Source organism: Oncorhynchus keta, unplaced genomic scaffold, assembly GCF_023373465.1.
Source record: "Oncorhynchus keta strain PuntledgeMale-10-30-2019 unplaced genomic scaffold, Oket_V2 Un_contig_1599_pilon_pilon, whole genome shotgun sequence".
Classification (NCBI taxonomy): domain Eukaryota; kingdom Metazoa; phylum Chordata; class Actinopteri; order Salmoniformes; family Salmonidae; genus Oncorhynchus; species Oncorhynchus keta.
The window spans coordinates 171,632-191,424 of record NW_026279648.1 but is presented as its reverse complement, the minus strand read 5'-3'; the positions used below and the strand labels follow the sequence as shown (position 1 = coordinate 191,424).

The 19,793-nt window shown below is 44.2% G+C and overlaps 1 protein-coding gene across 1 annotated transcript; it reads left to right on the top strand.

Moving 5' to 3' along the window:
• Positions 1-720: 720 nt before the first annotated feature.
• On the top strand, positions 721-18,315 carry LOC118373731 (extracellular matrix protein 1-like). The gene is made up of 10 exons (XM_052502612.1): positions 721-1,094; positions 1,821-1,877; positions 2,015-2,083; positions 3,217-3,294; positions 3,410-3,762; positions 4,234-4,439; positions 15,622-15,907; positions 16,088-16,305; positions 17,356-17,443; positions 17,650-18,315. The coding sequence occupies exons 1-10, from the start codon at positions 1,031-1,033 to the stop codon at positions 17,830-17,832; spliced, it is 1,602 nt and encodes a 533-aa protein (XP_052358572.1). The 5' UTR covers positions 721-1,030; the 3' UTR covers positions 17,833-18,315.
• The last annotated feature ends 1,478 nt before the right edge of the window (positions 18,316-19,793 follow it).

Sequence of the window (19,793 nt, the reverse complement as noted above, 5' to 3'; positions counted from 1 at the left end):
TTGATGAAACGGTCTATGACTCTGTCATACAGTACACGCCTTTATTTTTTGTTGTCCTAGGCTACCTGGCTAAAATGCTTGTTCCCTAGCCTGACTTGTTTTCATGGAAAACGATGAGCCAGCTAGTTAACATTAACCTTCTACATCTAGCTACATATTGAACTTCCATCCTCCTAGGCCAGGGGCACAATGTATGCATTTATGGTTGGATCAGAATCGCTGTCATAATCATTTGCCAGTATGGAGAATTAAGTCAAACCACACGTCCAAATCATTATCTTCATCCATGGCTAATTTAGGAAAGGGACAATCTTAGCTAGCTAGTCACTGGAGGACAACAGCACAACAAGATTCAAATGGTTTCTGTCAATGACATTTGGCTCTGGATGTGACATGATGTGATTGGAGTGCAGCCAAGTCCAAACTGGCTTCCTTGACACATTTTTGGGTGTGCCAGGACCATTCACAGTTGAGCTCACTCGGATTAGCTCAACACCAATTGGCTATGACTTTATACTTGTTTTATCAAGGGAGGACTAATGCTTGCTGGCTTCCCTTGCATTCGACCCTACACATACAGGGAGGCGCTGTTTCGCTCGTTTCGATGCTTTCTCCAGTGTGATAAATTCCACCTCTTGCGAAATGAAGGACAATTATTTATTTATTTTATTTGCCCATTTTTGGGAGAAGCCTGGCTTCCTTCCATGAAAACACACCACTGCTGACTCATGGTGGAAAATATCCCTCCTTCTTTCCCCTCCAATCACAAAACAAATATACATGTATTTATGCCCTCTCACAACTCTCATTCTCTATTTCATACCGCTCCAAAAAGACTTAACGGTTTGAAAAGGAAGGACCTTGATTTGACGCTCAAGTGTCGTTTCCTGAACTTGACGTGGCTTTGGAACGACTTTGCGAAACACAGGGAAAGAGAGTAGGGTGGTGAAAAGGGGCGAAACAGAGAGAGTGGAAACAGTCCTGTGAAAGGGGACAAGGATATCAGACACCTCCCGTGTCAGTACTCGAAATGGGTTGGTCTTGGGCTCTAGCTTGCTGGTGTGCATTGGTGCTGGTGTCCGCGGCATCTGAAGGTTTGTAGCATACGAGTTTTTTTGCATGGAATCATCAGTTCTTTTTGTCCTTGTTTTATGTACTGGTATGTTTATGGCTCACCTTCTGTTTGTGCATGGTCTGTTAGAAGTGCGCAGAAGAGGCCATTTTTATGCACTTTCGAGATCATGAAGAAAAACATTATTTGTTGGGACGTGATACATTCCATTCCACCAGTTTAGTGTGGAACAACTTTGTCCAAGACTACTAACAGTATAACTATTATTTTAGGTATAACAAACATCTAGATTAAATAATTCACACCAAGTTAATTAAAGGTGCAATATGCTGAATTGGCCCCGCAATTTCCTGGTTGCTAAAATTCTAATAGTTAGCCTAATTTCAGTTTGTGACAAAACAAGCAATGTATAGTGTAGAGAATCATTGTACCATCTAAACCGCTATGAAATTCCTTTTCAATAAGCAAAATATTTGTGTTTGAAGCTGGTATACAAAACCAGAAGCAAAAATGTAACTTAAGAAATTGGAATGATAGAAATAGCGCACATAGAACAGATCGTCCGCTTCTTAGACTTGCTTTCAATGAGAATAACATATCTATAAGTCATATTTCTATGTGAAATCAAGGTGGTGGACAACAGTACTGACATTACATGGTCAGAGTGTGATGGCTTATGTAACCAGTGGGCGTGTGTGCTGGTCTCTGTGTTTTTATGTCTCTCTACATTCTCTCATCCCTTCTATAGATAGGCCTGGCATGTTACAGCGAGAGGCCTCCTTTGACATAGAGGAGCTCCTGCAAGGTTTGTGTGTGTGTGTGTGTGTGTGTGTGTGTGTGTGTGTGTGTGTGTGTGTGTGTGTGTGTGTGTGTGTGTGTGTGTGTGTGTGTGTGTGTGTGTGTTTCAATGCCTTCACAGTGCTGTGTGTATATGTCTTCCAGGGGTGAGTCAGCTAGAGCCTGATATAACCCAGAGGGAGGTGGACTTTGGGGGACTCTGGGAACCCATAGGTGAGTGTGTTCTAACTGTAACCCATAGGTGAGTGTGTTATAACTGTAACCCATAGGTGAGTGTGTTATAACTGTAACCCATAGCTGAGTGTGTTATAACTGTAACCCATAGCTGAGTGTGTTATAACTGTAACCCATAGCTGAGTGTGTTATAACTGTAACCCATAGCTGAGTGTGTTATAACTGTAACCCATAGCTGAGTGTGTTCTAACTGTAACCCATAGCTGAGTGTGTTCTAACTGTAACCCATAGGTGAGTGTGTTCTAACTGTAACCCATAGGTGAGTGTGTTCTAACTGTAACCCATAGGTGAGTGTGTTCTAACTGTAACCCATAGGTGAGTGTGTTCTAACTGTAACCCATAGGTGAGTGTGTTCTAACTGTAACCCATAGGTGAGTGTGTTCTAACTGTAACCCATAGGTGAGTGTGTTCTAACTGTAACCCATAGGTGAGTGTGTTCTAACTGTAACCCATAGGTGAGTGTGTTCTAACTGTAACCCATAGGTGAGTGTGTTATAACTGTAACCCATAGGTGAGTGTGTTATAACTGTAACCCATAGCTGAGTGTGTTATAACTGTAACCCATAGCTGAGTGTGTTATAACTGTAACCCATAGCTGAGTGTGTTATAACTGTAACCCATAGCTGAGTGTGTTATAACTGTAACCCATAGCTGAGTGTGTTCTAACTGTAACCCATAGCTGAGTGTGTTCTAACTGTAACCCATAGGTGAGTGTGTTCTAACTGTAACCCATAGGTGAGTGTGTTCTAACTGTAACCCATAGGTGAGTGTGTTCTAACTGTAACCCATAGCTGAGTGTGTTCTAACTGTAACCCATAGCTGAGTGTGTTCTAACTGTAACCCATAGCTGAGTGTGTTCTAACTGTAACCCATAGGTGAGTGTGTTCTAACTGTAACCCATAGGAGAGGTGGGTTTGTTCTATCCAGCCTATTCACAGATCTGTCAGTGTTAATGAAAGAAAGGAGACGAGAGAAGGAAAGTATTCCAAAGTATTTGGGACACATCCTCTCCTATGCCCATGCCATTCTGCCATGTAATTAATACAGTGTAGGCACATGACATGTTATTAGTGTATGGCTGTCAGTACTAACTCCTGTCTGTCACTGTGTAGAGTTTCCTGGCATGGAGCAGAGAGAGGTCACCCATGAACATATGAAGCCTTACCTGCTCAAAGTCCTCAAGGAGAGAGGTGGGTTGCGATGCCTTCCCTGCTGGTATACTTCATATCACACAGCCAATGGAGTATGACGTGTGTGTTGTATCCTGTGTGAGGGAGGTACAGTAACAGAATTGTGTGTTCTCAGTGGGCTCCAGGGCAGCTGACGAAGACATCACCCAGAGGGAGATCACCCTGCACCTGGACACAGACTTTACACCTGGAGGTCGGCCGATGGCTGGGCCTCGCTCGTTTGGGGATTCCCACCCCAGTGTCCTCTTCCCCCCTGGCCAGCCATCCCCTAACAACCTCCAGGCCATTTGTCTCCATAGCAGCCGTCGTCCCCGGTACCCTGCCTACTCCTTACCTCAGACAGGCTTTGGCTACCTTCGTCGTCAAGGTGACGCCGTCAACCGGATAGAGTCCTGGTACAGCGCATGTTGCCATAGGAACGGGACACAGCAGGTCCAGGAAGTGACGCTGTGCTGCGTTACACAGGCGGTGAGTGTTTCTGTGGCAACATTTGATTCTGTCCTGTTCCATTCTGTCCCGTCGGGTTCAGTTCCGGTCCGTTCACTCCTATTGTACCAACAGAACCGCCTTCTATGTGCACAGATGTAGTATTGATGAGGACAGACGATGTCTAGGGGAGATGAGACGGTAGTAGTGATGAGGATGTCTAGGGGAGATGAGAAAAAGGGGAATACCTATGCATTCAACTGAAATGTGTCTTCTGCATTTAACCCAACCCGAGACAATAGTAGTGAAGACAGAGGATGCATAGGGAAGATGAGACTCAGGAGAAGGAAAGCGCATACAGACACAACAGATCATCCTTGGTGTCTGTCTATCTGTATAGCTGTGTAGAGGGGAAGGTGTTCATGAGGGCTAAAGCTTTACCTTCACCATTTTAGGACTTCTTTTATCTCTATTTTTCATGTGTGAATTGATGTTTGTATATGTCACTTACAGTGGGAACAGGGCCTGTCCACATTCTGTAGTGATGAGTTCTCTGTGAAGACCCGCCACTACCACTGCTGCAAGAAGGAGGGCGGGGACAGACTGAGCTGTTTCCATAGGGAAAACCCAAACCCCACCTACCTGCCGACCACCCAGGGGGCAGGCTCCTCCCCCATAACTGAACCTGGCTTCACCTTTAACCCCAACACTTGTCACAAGTAAGAAGAGAGAGAGACCGGTTTACTTTAGGTTTAGGGTAGGGCTGTTATGGTGACGATATTACGTGACTGTTTAGTCACAGTAACTAGGCTTCTCCAAAACTGCGCTCTGATGGTGCTGGTGATTATTAGTAGAGTACCAAACTTGCTAACAGTCAGTTATGTGCTGGTACTCATCACCTTACTGTCTCTCTGATCACTCTGACATCAATAGAAATGTAATTGAAAATCTAATCAAACACTTCATGAGCTCATGTTGCGCAACATTTCTATAGGCTATGCAATCGACAAAACAATTTTTATGGCCTCTTTTAAAAAGAGGATCCCATCAGCTTTCTACAGGCCAGGCCTACTATATTTATTTCTCAACTTTCCAAATATTAAGCACATTGCTTTGATTTACAACAGGAGTATAGCCTACCTGGCTGGGATGAAAAAGAAGTATGGGAAAGCTCCCCTTTTCCAATAGGTGCATGATAATGGTCCATTCTAAATCATAACACATTTCACACACATTATTTAGTATGTGTAAAGACAAGATTAAAATAGTCTGATTAGTAATATTATCACTTGTGAATGATGTATTATCACTTAATGATTCTCTGCTTGTGCAGTAAGGCAAGAAACAGCGCATGCCTTTTTTTAGTCCTACTTTTTCAAATCGCACGTCATGTAGCCTAGCACACAGGCCTAGAACCTCTGGGACACGGTAAGAGAGCACATAGCCCATAGGCCTGTAGTTTTGATAAGGTTTGTATCATAACTAACGTGGCCAAATAACTCCAAACACAGCCTGCAGACCTTAGGGGACACGGTAAGAGACCACATAGCCAACAGACCTAGAAACCATGGGACACGGTAAGAGAGCACATAGCCTACAGACCTAGAACCCCTGGGACACGGTAAGAGAGCACATAGCCTACAGACCTTAGGGGACACGGTAAGAGAGCGCATAGCCTACAGACCTAGAACCCATGGGACACGGTAAGAGAGCACATAGCCTACAGACCTAGAACCCCTGGGACACGGTAAGAGAGCACATAGCCTACAGACCTAGAACCCCTGGGACACGGTAAGAGAGCACATAGCCTACAGACCTAGAACCCCTGGGACACGGTAAGAGAGCACATAGCCTACAGACCTAGAACCCCTGGGACACGGTAAGAGAGCACATAGCCTACAGACCTAGAACCCCTGGGACACGGTAAGAGAGCACATAGCCTACAGGCCTAGAACCCCTGGGACACGGTAAGAGAGCACATAGCCTACAGACATGGAACCCCTGGGACACGGTAAGAGAGCACATAGCCTACAGGCCTAGAACCCCTGGGACACGGTAAGAGAGCACATAGCCTACAGGCCTAGAACCCCTGGGACACGGTAAGAGAGCACATAGCCTACAGGCCTGGAACCCCTGGGACACGGTAAGAGAGCACATAGCCTACAGACATGGAACCCCTGGGGCACGGTAAGAGAGCACATAGCCTACAGGCCTGGAACCCCTGGGGCACGGTAAGAGAGCACATAGCCTACAGACATGGAACCCCTGGGACACGGTAAGAGAGCACATAGCCTACAGACATGGAACCCCTGGGGCACGGTAAGAGAGCACATAGCCTACAGACATGGAACCCCTGGGACACGGTAAGAGAGCACATAGCCTACAGACATGGAACCCCTGGGGCACGGTAAGAGAGCACATAGCCTACAGACATGGAACCCCTGGGGCACGGTAAGAGAGCACATAGCCTACAGGCCTAGAACCCCTGGGGCACGGTAAGCGAGCACATAGCCTACAGACATGGAACCCCTGGGGCACGGTAAGAGAGCACATAGCCTACAGAGCCTAGAACCCCTGGGGCACGGTAAGCGAGCACATAGCCTACAGACATGGAACCCCTGGGGCACGGTAAGAGAGCACATAGCCTACAGGCCTAGAACCCCTGGGGCACGGTAAGCGAGCACATAGCCTACAGACATGGAACCCCTGGGGCACGATAAGAGAGCACATAGCCTACAGGCCTGGAACCCCTGGGACACGGTAAGAGAGCACATAGCCTACAGACATGGAACCCCTGGGACACGGTAAGAGAGCACATAGCCTACAGGCCTGGAACCCCTGGGACACGGTAAGAGAGCACATAGCCTACAGACATGGAACCCCTGGGGCACGGTAAGAGAGCACATAGCCTACAGACATGGAACCCCTGGGGCACGGTAAGAGAGCACATAGCCTACAGACATGGAACCCCTGGGGCACGGTAAGAGAGCACATAGCCTACAGAGCCTAGTGAAACGTGTTCTTATAAACTCCGTCATTGCGCAGTTGCATGTGAAAACAGAGTTTTGACTGGCCATTATATAAAAGAGGATTTGGGGAAGATATGTTTCACAGTAAAAATGCACCTTTTATAAAAAGCATTACATGCATATAATGCTGTTTCTTATGTAAAATAGCCTACTATTGGAAATGTGAGTAGATTGGATGGTCATAATTTAGGCTAATAATAGAACTCAATCATTGTTCGCAAAAAAATACCATTCAATGCATGGCTGAGCGTGTATAGCATAGACTAGAGTATGGCTAGGCTGTATCAGATAGGCCTACGTTTATTCTTTGAACGGGAAAAATGTTGTTTTATGAACACATTTCATGCATTTCTACTACACTATACAGTGCCTTGCGAAAGTATTCGGCCCCCTTGAACTTTGCAACCTTTTGCCACATTTCAGGCTTCAAACATAAAGATATAAAACTATTTTTTTGTGAAGAATCAACAACAAGTGGGACACAATCATGAAGTGGAACGACATTTATTGGATATTTCAAACTTTTTTAACAAATCAAAAACTGAAAAATTTGGCGTGCAAAATAATTCAGCCCCTTTAATTTCAGTGCAGCAAACTCTCTCCAGAAGTTCAGTGAGGATCTCTGAATGATCCAATGTTGACCTAAATGACTAATGATGATAAATACAATCCACCTGTGTGTAATCAAGTCTCCGTATAAATGCACCTGCACTGTGATAGTCTCAGAGGTCCGTTAAAAGCGCAGAGAGCATCATGAAGAACAAGGAACACACCAGGCAGGTCCGAGATACTGTTGTGAAGAAGTTTAAAGCTGGATTTGGATACAAAAAGATTTCCCAAGCTTTAAACATCCCAAGGAGCACTGTGCAAGCGATAATATTGAAATGGAAGGAGTATCAGACCACTGCAAATCTACCAAGACCTGGCCGTCCCTCTAAACTTTCAGCTCATACAAGGAGAAGACTGATCAGAGATGCAGCCAAGAGGCCCATGATCACTATGGATGAACTGCAGAGATCTACAGCTGAGGTGGGAGACTCTGTCCATAGGACAACAATCAGTCGTATATTGCACAAATCTGGCCTTTATGGAAGAGTGGCAAGAAGAAAGAAGATATCCATAAAAAGTGTCGTTTAAAGTTTGCCACAAGCCACCTGGGAGACACACCAAACATGTGGAAGAAGGTGCTCTGGTCAGATGAAACCAAAATTGAACTTTTTGGCAACAATGCAAAACGTTATGTTTGGCGTAAAAGCAACACAGCTCATCACCCTGAATACACCATCCCCACTGTCAAACATGGTGATGGCAGCATCATGGTTTGGACCTGCTTTTCTTCAGCAGGGACAGGGAAGATGGTTAAAATTGATGGGAAGATGGATGGAGCCAAATACAGGACCATTCTGGAAGAAAACCTGATGGAGTCTGCAAAAGACCTGAGACTGGGACGGAGATTTGTCTTCCAACAAGACAATGATCCAAAACATAAAGCAAAATCTACAATGGAAGGGTTCAAAAATAAACATATCCAGGTGTTAGAATGGCCAAGTCAAAGTCCAGACCTGAATCCAATCGAGAATCTGTGGAAAGAACTGAAAACTGCTGTTCACAAATGCTCTCCATCCAACCTCACTGAGCTCGAGCTGTTTTGCAAGGAGGAATGGTAAAAAATGTCAGTCTCTCGATGTGCAAAACTGATAGAGACATACCCCAAGCGACTTACAGCTGTAATCGCAGCAAAAGGTGGCGCTACAAAGTATTAACTTAAGGGGGCTGAATAATTTTGCACGCCCAATTTTTCAGTTTTTGATTTGTTAAAAAAGTTTGAAATATCCAATAAATGTCGTTCCACTTCATTATTGTGTCCCACTTGTTGTTGATTCTTCACAAAAAAATACAGTTTTATATCTTTATGTTTGAAGCCTGAAATGTGGCAAAAGGTCGCAAAGTTCAAGGGGGCCGAATACTTTCGCAAGGCACTGTATATGACTGGAGACATTAACAGAATATGTTTTTAATAGGACAAGTTAAAGGGTAGCCTATTATGCGGACAGTGGCAACAATTTCAATTTAAAAAACGACACTGTCTATATAATAGGCCTACGAGAAGGACACAAATAGAATATGACGTCCATCTAAACTGGAAGAGGTGGGCCCTTCTAATCAAAAGTAATTCCACACATATTAGTAGGCTATATGTAAAGATCAGATTAAATTAAGAATAGTCTGATGGGTGAGAATATTATCAAGTGCTTGTGAAATTGTGAATGATGAAGTATGTGCAGCCTGCACAAGAAACAGAGCAGAGCACAACTTTCCTGCTTTTTTCTAAAGCATCATCAGTCGCATCATGCAGCCTTAGAACCTATTCAATATCAAAACCTATAGCCTAACATTTGTATGACAACTAAAGCTGCATAAATAACTCAAAATTAAGCATATAAAGTACATTGGGAAAGTATTCAGACCCCTTGACTTTTTCCATATTTTGTTACATTACAGCCTTATTCTAAAGTGGATTAAATCGTTTTCACCCCCTCAATCTACACATAATACCCCATAATGCAAAAACATGTATTTATTTTTATACAGAAATGTGACATTTACATAAGTATTCAGACCCATTTCTCAGTATTTTGTTGAAGCACCTTTGGCACCGATTACAGCCTGGATTCTTCTTGGGTATGACACTACAAGCTTGGCACACTTGTATTTGGGGAGTTTCTCCCAGTCTTCTCTGCAGAAGATGTTCGATCGAGTTCAAGTCCAGGCTCTGGCTCGGCCACTCAAGGACATTCAGAGACTTGTCCCGAAGCCAAGTCTTGGCTGTGTGCTTAGGGTCGTTGTCCTGTAGGAAGGTGAACCTTTGTCCCAGTCTGAGGTCCTGAGTGCTCTGGAGCAGGTTCTCATCAAGGATCTCTGTACTTTGCACCATTCATCTTTCCCTAGATCCTGACTAGTCTTCCAGTCCCTGCCGCTGAAAACCCTCCCCACAGCATGATGCTGCCACCACCATGCTTCACCATAGGGATGGTGGCAGGTTTCTTCCAGATGTGACACTTTGCATTCAGGCCAAAAGTTCAGTTTTGGCTTCATCAGACCAGAGAATCTTGTTTCTCATGATCTGAGATTCCTTTAGGTGCCTTTTGGCAAACTCCAAGCTGAATGTCATGTGCCTTTTACTGAGGAGTGACTTCTGTCTGGCCTCTCTACCGTAAAGGCCTGTTTGGTGGAGTACTGCAGAGACGGGAGAACCTTCCAGAAGGATAACCATCCCCACAGAGGCACCTCCCTGACCAAGGCTGTTCTCCCCTGATTGCTCAGTTTGGCCAGGCGGCCAGCTCTAGGAGTCTTGGTGGTTCCAAACTTCTTCCATTTAAGAATGATGGAGCCCACTGTGTACTTGGGGACCTTCAATGCTGCAGAAATGTTTTGGTACCTTTCCTCAGATCTGTCCCTCGACACAAACCTGTCTCTGAGCTCTATGGACAATTCCTTCGACCCCATGTCTTGGTTTTTGCTCTGACGTGCACTGCCAACTGTGGGACCTTATATAAACGGATGTGTGCTTTTCCAAATCATATCCAAAACATTTTTTTGCTTTCTGAATATGGGGTATTGTTTGTAGATTGAGAATTTGTTTTCTTTAATCCATTTTAGAATAAGGCTGTAACGTAACAAAATGTGGAAAAAGTAACCTGTGCTGAATACTTTCTGAATTCACTGTAGGAGGACCTGTTTCTTTGTTAATGAAAAAATAGCTGCATGTGCGCACTTTCTTGGAAATCCTTTAGAGAAAATATCCTTTCTATTTTATTTCAGTTATGTTCATTGTGTTCTTTCTACTATAAAATAATGCCACGATATTCTAAGACAATCTTGCCTGCTAAATGAACTAGTGTAGCACACAGCCATATGGCATAGTCTGATCAGTGACTGACTGTACAGCACTTTGAGATATCAGCTGATGTACGAAGGGCTATAAATAATACATTTGATTTGATTTGATAAGGACAACTGAGTATGCTACTCTGTTCATCTTAGACTACATTTTCTTCATATCATGTTTCTTTAGACCTGTCTAAAATAATTTTGGGGGATTTATTGTAACGGTGTAGGCCAGGTACTCCCAAACTGGGGTACGCATTGCCGTCGGGAGTACGCCAAATAAGTGTGATTCACATTTTTAAAATAGTTTTATAATAATACTTTTTTTTCTTCACATTTTCAAACAGTCCAACTATATTTTTCTTGCCTTAGTAGCCTCGTTTCACTGCCAAAAATAAAATGAAAACATCTAGTGTTCAGCGAAAAAACAACACAATGTCAAATATTTAACATCCAATCACGTTAACCATTACTCTCTTTGCTCGAAAATTGATTTTAATTTTTCTTTTCAAATTAAAGGCCCGCGTTCATAGACACATACCAGCTCTACTGGTAGTACTGCTACTACCAGCAGTACTGCACCTGTCCACGAGCACATCCAATGCTAGCATCAGTAATTCTACATTTGTTGTTAGCCCAGCTAGCATGGACACTGACAGTTGTGAATCTGATGCAGCCTAAGAGCTACTGTCTCCTTACCCGGGAAAGCACCGAACAACAGACATTGGACCATCGAAGAGGCGCAAATATGATGAGAACTACATTGATTTGAGGTTCACTTATATTGGAAGTAGTGCCTTTCCTCAGCCACAGTGTGTTATATGTGCAAAAGTACTATCTCACAACTAATTTTTTTATTTTAATTTGACCTTTATTTAACCAGGCAAGTCAGTTAAGAACAAATTCTTATTTTCAATAACAGCCTAGGAACAGTGGGTTAACTGCCTGTTCAGGGGCAGAACGACAGATTTGTACCTTGTCGGCTCGGGGGTTTGAACTTGCAACCTTCCGGTTAGTCCAACGCTCTAACCACTAGGCTACCCTGCCGCCCCATAATGAAACCTTACCTCTTGCACAGACATTTAGAAACAAAATAAGAGAATTAAGGTGACTTTCGAGTAGTAAGACATGTATAAAAGCAACAGATACCATTAATAACAAGGGTCTAGAAGCGTCTTTTATGGTGAGCTACCGAGTGGCTAGGACAGGCAAGACCCATACTATTGTGGAGGACTTAATTCTGCTGCCGCGGATATGGGTGGGACAATGCTGGGGGAAAAGGCTAAAATTATACAGACAATGCATTCATCAAACAACAGTTTAATGACGCATCAGTGACATTGCAGTGATGTTTTGAAACAATTTACTGCTTCACATATAAGCCAGTGAATTCTATGCGTTACAGCTGGATGAGTCAACAGACGTGATGGGCCTGGGACAGCTCCTGGTATATGTCTGTTACAGCTGGATGAGTCAACAGACGTGATGGGCCTGGGACAGCTCCTGGTATATGTCTGTTACAGCTGGATGAGTCAACAGACGTGATGGGCCTGGGACAGCTCCTGGTATATGTCTGTTACAGCTGGATGAGTCAACAGACGTGATGGGCCTGGGACAGCTCCTGGTATATGTCTGTTACAGCTGGATGAGTCAACAGACGTGATGGGCCTGGGACAGCTCCTGGTATATGTCTGTTACAGCTGGATGAGTCAACAGACGTGATGGGCCTGGGACAGCTCCTGGTATATGTCTGTTACAGCTGGATGAGTCAACAGACGTGATGGGCCTGGGACAGCTCCTGGTATATGTCTGTTACAGCTGGATGAGTCAACAGACGTGATGGGCCTGGGACAGCTCCTGGTATATGTCTGTTACAGCTGGATGAGTCAACAGACGTGATGGGCCTGGGACAGCTCCTGGTATATGTCTGTTACAGCTGGATGAGTCAACAGACGTGATGGGCCTGGGACAGCTCCTGGTATATGTCTGTTACAGCTGGATGAGTCAACAGACGTGATGGGCCTGGGACAGCTCCTGGTATATGTCTGTTACAGCTGGATGAGTCAACAGACGTGATGGGCCTGGGACAGCTCCTGGTATATGTCTGTTACAGCTGGATGAGTCAACAGACGTGATGGGCCTGGGACAGCTCCTGGTATATGTCTGTTACAGCTGGATGAGTCAACAGACGTGATGGGCCTGGGACAGCTCCTGGTATATGTCTGTTACAGCTGGATGAGTCAACAGACGTGATGGGCCTGGGACAGCTCCTGGTATATGTCTGTTACAGCTGGATGAGTCAACAGACGTGATGGGCCTGGGACAGCTCCTGGTATATGTCTGTTACAGCTGGATGAGTCAACAGACGTGATGGGCCTGGGACAGCTCCTGGTATATGTCTGTTACAGCTGGATGAGTCAACAGACGTGATGGGCCTGGGACAGCTCCTGGTATATGTCTGTTACAGCTGGATGAGTCAACAGACGTGATGGGCCTGGGACAGCTCCTGGTATATGTCTGTTACAGCTGGATGAGTCAACAGACGTGATGGGCCTGGGACAGCTCCTGGTATATGTCTGTTACAGCTGGATGAGTCAACAGACGTGATGGGCCTGGGACAGCTCCTGGTATATGTCTGTTACAGCTGGATGAGTCAACAGACGTGATGGGCCTGGGACAGCTCCTGGTATATGTCTGTTACAGCTGGATGAGTCAACAGACGTGATGGGCCTGGGACAGCTCCTGGTATATGTCTGTTACAGCTGGATGAGTCAACAGACGTGATGGGCCTGGGACAGCTCCTGGTATATGTCTGTTACAGCTGGATGAGTCAACAGACGTGATGGGCCTGGGACAGCTCCTGGTATATGTCTGTTACAGCTGGATGAGTCAACAGACGTGATGGGCCTGGGACAGCTCCTGGTATATGTCTGTTACAGCTGGATGAGTCAACAGACGTGATGGGCCTGGGACAGCTCCTGGTATATGTCTGTTACAGCTGGATGAGTCAACAGACGTGATGGGCCTGGGACAGCTCCTGGTATATGTCTGTTACAGCTGGATGAGTCAACAGACGTGATGGGCCTGGGACAGCTCCTGGTATATGTCTGTTACAGCTGGATGAGTCAACAGACGTGATGGGCCTGGGACAGCTCCTGGTATATGTCTGTTACAGCTGGATGAGTCAACAGACGTGGCGGGCCTGGGACAGCTCCTGGTATATGTCTGTTACAGCTGGATGAGTCAACAGACGTGATGGGCCTGGGACAGCTCCTGGTATATGTCTGTTACAGCTGGATGAGTCAACAGACGTGATGGGCCTGGGACAGCTCCTGGTATATGTCTGTTACAGCTGGATGAGTCAACAGACGTGATGGGCCTGGGACAGCTCCTGGTATATGTCTGTTACAGCTGGATGAGTCAACAGACGTGATGGGCCTGGGACAGCTCCTGGTATATGTCTGTTACAGCTGGATGAGTCAACAGACGTGATGGGCCTGGGACAGCTCCTGGTATATGTCTGTTACAGCTGGATGAGTCAACAGACGTGATGGGCCTGGGACAGCTCCTGGTATATGTCTGTTACAGCTGGATGAGTCAACAGACGTGATGGGCCTGTAACAAAGTATTGACAGTATTTTTTTAAATTGAGAGACGAGCTTAAAGTTGACTTTACTGACCATCATTTTCACTTGTCTGACCGCTTGCATGATGATGAGTTTCTCTTTCTGGGTGATGCTTTTTCTTGCCTGAATGATCTGAATCTACGATTCAAGGGACTCCGCAACTATATTCAATATGCGGGACAAAATAGACGCTATGATTAAGAAGTTGGCGCTCTTCTCTGTCTGCATTAACAAGGATTACACACAGGTCTTTCCATCATTGTTTGATTTTTTTGTGTGCAAATTAACTCAATCTTATGGACAATGTCAAATGTGATATAGCGAAGCACCTGAGTGAGTTGGGTGTGCAATCACACAGGTACTTTCCTGAAACAAATTACACAAACAACTGGATTCGTTTTCCCTTTCATGCCCTGCCTCCAGTACAGTTACCGATATCTGAACAAGAGAGCCTCATCGAAATTGCAACAAACGGTTATGTGAAAATGTTATTTAATCAGAAACACTGCCAGATTTCTGGATAGGGCTGCACTCAGAGTTTCTTGCCTTGGCAATTTGCGCTGTTAAGACACTGATGCCCTTTGCAACTACGTACCTATGTGAGAGTGGATTCTCGGCACTCACTAGCATGAAAACTAAATACAGACACAGACTGTGTGTGGAATATGATTTCAGACTGAGACTCTCTCCAAACAAACCCAACCTTGCAGAGTTATGTGCATCCTTTCAAGCACACCTTTCTCATTAACCTGTGGTGAGTTATTCACAATTTTCGATTAACAAATAAGGTTTTATATGTAAGATGGTTAAATAAAGAGCAAAATGATTGATTATTATTATATTATTATTTGTGCCCTGGTCCTATAAGAGCTCTTTGTCACTTCCCACGAGCCGGGTTGTGACAAACTCACACTAATTCTTATGTTTAATAAATGTACTATATAGTGTGTGTGGCAGGCTTACAATGATGGCAACAACAAAAACATTTGAGTGTGAGCTGACCCTGGTGCTAGAGGGGGTACAGCTGGAGGTTGAATGTCTGAAGGGTTACAGGACTATAAAAAGTTTGGGAACTGCTGGTGTATGCTATATTAAATGGAATTATTATACTTTTTCAAATGTAGATGTCCTAAGGTCTGCATCAGTGGCTTTTAGGCTATGTGTGGAAGTCAGGAGATGCTAAATGTGTTCATGTAGGCCTAATCAACTTTCAATTACTGTCAAGTTATTTGCATGACAGTCACCGGCAGACAACATTTCATGACCTCCAAAGCCCTCGTTTAGGGGTAACTGTAAAGTTCAAATTGTCCTTTTTTATGGCAACTAATGACTACATGTATTGTGTCCTTTCCTCCCAGGTCCCAGTCTGGTCCACGTACTATCAGAGGGGAGAAGCACAAGAAGAGCCCCCAAGCTACTCCCAGAGACTCTGACATCAGCTTCCCCCCTGGACGACCCACTTTCGACAACATCGGATTGGTCTGCCATCTACGCAAGCACCGCCCTCTCTACACCCCCAAGTGCCTGCCACGTACAGGCTTTGGCTGGCTGGCCCGCCAATCAAAGGCCGTGAACCGCCTGGAGAGAGGGTTCAAACACTGCTGTAAGGGACAGGAGGACGTGCTACCCTGTGCTGAGGGAAAGGTAAGGAGTGTGTGTGTATGGGCTATGTGCTATGGCCTGCCTACCTGCACTTGTCAACATGGGAAAAGTAAGGATCCAATTCATTCCTATGCTGAGGAAGGCTACTAAACAGAAATATCTGTATAAATGATCCTCTATACAGTGAAAAATATATATATGTTTTCATCTCTCTCCTCTCAGTGGCGTGAGGTGCTTGACAGGTTCTGTGAGGAAGAGCAGAAGGGGAGACCTCACAACTCCTCCTGTTGTGATGTGGGAGAAGGTGAGGACAGGTATACCTGTTTCTCCTCCCTCGCCCCTCATCCAGACTATGACCAAAAGTTTGACTCTGCCTCTGCCGTACCACAGACTCACACCCTCGGACACATCTGTGAAACATACAAGGTCATCAAGAAGAAGTAAGTGTGTTAGTTTAGCATTCGTGTGTGTGTGTTTAATTGGACCTTTTTCCTCCTCAGTCACATTTTTATGCTGCCCAGCCTGATTGTTTATCTTTCTGGGTGACAGAACCAGACCTTTCAGAAAGGGTACATTTCACTGTAGTAGATGGTGACTGTAGCTGTTTCCATCCGACTGGCGACAGATTTGAAATATTGTCATTTTTCCACAAGTGGTGTGTTTCCACCAAACTGACTTTTTCCATTTTCCTGAATAAAAATCTAAAGATCAGTGTGTTTCCATCATATTCCCAACTCTACTGACAGATTTGTCACAGAAACGGTTGTTATAAATAGTAAATGTGCCAACTCTGGTCTTGGCACATTCTCTCGAGCCAACAACTAGCAGATACAGTGTGGGTAAACTAGTCTACATGATGAGATTTATTATGGATAACAGCCACCAATATTTAAAAATAAATTCAAATGGCAGTCAATCATCAATCATCATGTCACCAGAATAAGACCCTCAATATTTATTGGAAAGGAACATCAAGCTCATCACTGTGCACTTTCACTACCCTGTGAAGTTGATCATTTATTTAATCTGTAGCCTAATAAACTGTATAGTTTCCTGAGTCGTAGTGGAAGGACCACACCATATCACGTGACTACAAGATTACTTTGCATTTTACGGACACAAAAAGATCCCACCATGTCAAACGAACAGTTATCTGTTGGCATTTATAACATTTCACTGAAACCTCCTGTTTCCATTACAGTTGTTGTGGTTTTGTTTTATACGGTATGACCTTACTCGCAGTAAAACTGTGGATGGAAACGTGGTTAATTAATGACATTATAATTCCAGATTTGCATTGTATCAAAGACCTTTACCAAAAGTTTAAAAACAGTAGGATACAATAACTTTCATAAGTATCTTATTACAGCAGCTAGTTTGATCCAGGGACATTTGTACATATCTGTCTAACAAAGCCCTTTGACTGGTTTGATTATCGAGTAAAACAAAGATGTAGTATACTGAGATGATCTTGCAATCTGCTCTCTCAGGTTCCCTGTGGCTCTCCCTGTCCAGAACATAGTGGACCAATGCTGCCCCCTGCCAGCAGACCAGAGAACTGCATGTGTTCAGATACAGGTGAGTTTGACACTTAATAATAAAGGTTCACACAGACAACCCCATATCTCATATTAACCAGGTTGTCCCAATGGGATAAAATGAACATGATTGGCCATCAAGTGTCTACAGGATCTTAGACTGGAAGTTATATTGTAGGTCTAAGGATGTAGCAGGCTTTTTGATATTGTTGTTTTCATAACTTCTCTCTTTGACTGTGAACCCAGCTAGTGACGCTGGCAGAGAGCCGCTGTTCTGCAGAGAAGCCCTCCTCCCCTGCTGTCTTCCAGAAATGCTGCTCTCCCTCCACTCAGGACGCCCCTAAGTGCCTCTCTGGCCTGCTCATGAATGCCATCACCAAGGCAACCAAGTCCCCACGCCTTAGAAAGAGGAAATGCCCCCTCGCCTGATTTTTGTGGTTGTTGACTTTTCACTCTGATGGCAGTGGGCCAATCTTGGCGGTCAGGGGATTTGTGCAGTAGTCACTACATGACCATGATAGAATTGGCTAATACAGAAGAACTGTTGAGCAATTGCATGATTTAGTCAAACAGGAGTTAGGGTGTGGGTAAGAGTAAGAATTTATAGTTAGAAAGTTACATTTATTCTATATTTTCTAGCATGGCCAGATGACAACTAATTAATGTATGGTATCCGAGTGCACATAATATTTCAGTATTACTGTCAGTGTCTGTCATTAAGAGGGTGTTATAATGATAGAACACCTGGAGAGCTGATATATCTGCTTTACGAATGAAATCACCATTTGTATGACCACTTATTTTTATACTCATGTTTCAGATTAGTTAGTTGTATTTTCTTATAGTTACATAATTGCTAGTCCAGTTCTCCTGTTCTAGCATTTGAAATAAATCTGTATATTTTCAAAATTTTTCCTGCGCCAAGTCTTAATCATTTTGGAGTGAAGCACTGCCAGTTATTGTAATTTGTCATTATCTGACACATGAACAACATTGAAATGATTATTTAAATAAACTGAAATGTTGAGGGAAGTGGACTTTATGTTATAGTGACTGACGTTTATCCACTAAGTGTAGTAGAACTTGCATTAATAGAGACGGACAGGGTCCTCACTAGCTGTCACAGCCACAGAGTTTAGCCCAAAGCCTGGCAGATGGCAATATTGAGTGGTTTCATCTCACCGTCCAAAGGCATTGTATGAAGCCGGTTATATACACTTGTATCCCCGGTGGACCGGTTCTTACATGAAACATTCTCCATTCAGGCTGCAAAGGCATCGATTTCCTCAATTTGATTTAGTGGCAGAAAAATATGGGGAAAATATGTGCTTTCTTTATGAAACACTATTTTCCACCACCATGCTAGAGTGGCTAAGAATGTTAGTCCCAGATGTTGCATATTGCATTCAGCCAATCAGGTTGCAGAAGTCTGTACACCCCACCCATAGCAGCGTTGGAGGATGTTTCTGGTTTTCAGGGACACAGTATTTTTTAACTAACTTCTGTTTCCCCTGAAAAACAGAAGTGGGGACTCCGCTCAGGCTTCTTTCTATGCCTGCTATGTTAGTTTACCCCTGGCTGAACTGGGAGGGCAACATCAGGGAAGAGCGCGCTTGTTTGAAATGGAAAAGCGTTGCAGTAGCTTTTGATAAAGAACATCAAGACGAAGATTGTGGAGATTGTGACAGCCGGCTAAATGGCATCCCTTGTGAATGCAAGAACAAGATGTATATCAGGCGATGTGCAGTATTATCATAAGGAGATGTATATTTGGAATACCGAGGAGGACTGGAGGGAAAAGAGAGGCAGAGGAGGTCTAAGAGAGAGAGGAAGGAAGAGACTGAGCTTTAGTTGGTTACAAATGGCGGAAAAAAGGGAGATCATTTGCTAAAGAATTGTAGAAAGTGTAAGCCGATTGAGCTGTGTGACAGTAGGAGTGAAGTTTTGGGAAAAACTGGACCCCTGCCTTTTGGCTGATCCATTTTTGGTTTCAGGCTGGGTTAAATCAGAGATGGGTGCTGTGGAATCGGTGAGGGTAACCAGAAGTGGTCTTGTGATAATTGTTTGAGTTTCTGCTGGTCAGAGGGAGAAGGCACTCTACATTAAACGAATGGGGGCAAGAAATGTGAATTGTTTTGCTCTCAAGATAAGGGCATCATTGAAAGGATGATTACTGGGTTAACAGTAAATGTAAAAGTTGACCAACTGAAGGGGAAGATTCCCGGTGTTTGTGATGCTCTTCATTTGGTGCGACACAGACAACGTGGCAAGTGGTGAAAGAGAAGAGTCATTGTCTGTTCTTTTGAGTTTTGATGTTGAGTCTTTGCCCAACAATGTGATGTGAGGATATTTAAGTTATCCTGTATGAGATTTTGTGCCAAATACATTAC

What these genes read in the sequence shown, in the direction of transcription:
- LOC118373731 (XM_052502612.1), top strand. Translation starts at nt 1,031, where the DNA reads ATGGGTTGGTCTTGGGCTCTAGCTTGCTGGTGTGCATTGGTGCTGGTG. An exon ending in TGTGCTGCGTTACACAGGCG is followed by an intron (nt 3,763 to 4,233) that starts GTGAGTGTTTCT and finishes TGTCACTTACAG; the next exon opens with TGGGAACAGGGCCTGTCCAC. An exon ending in AACCCCAACACTTGTCACAA is followed by an intron (nt 4,440 to 15,621) that starts GTAAGAAGAGAG and finishes CTTTCCTCCCAG; the next exon opens with GTCCCAGTCTGGTCCACGTA.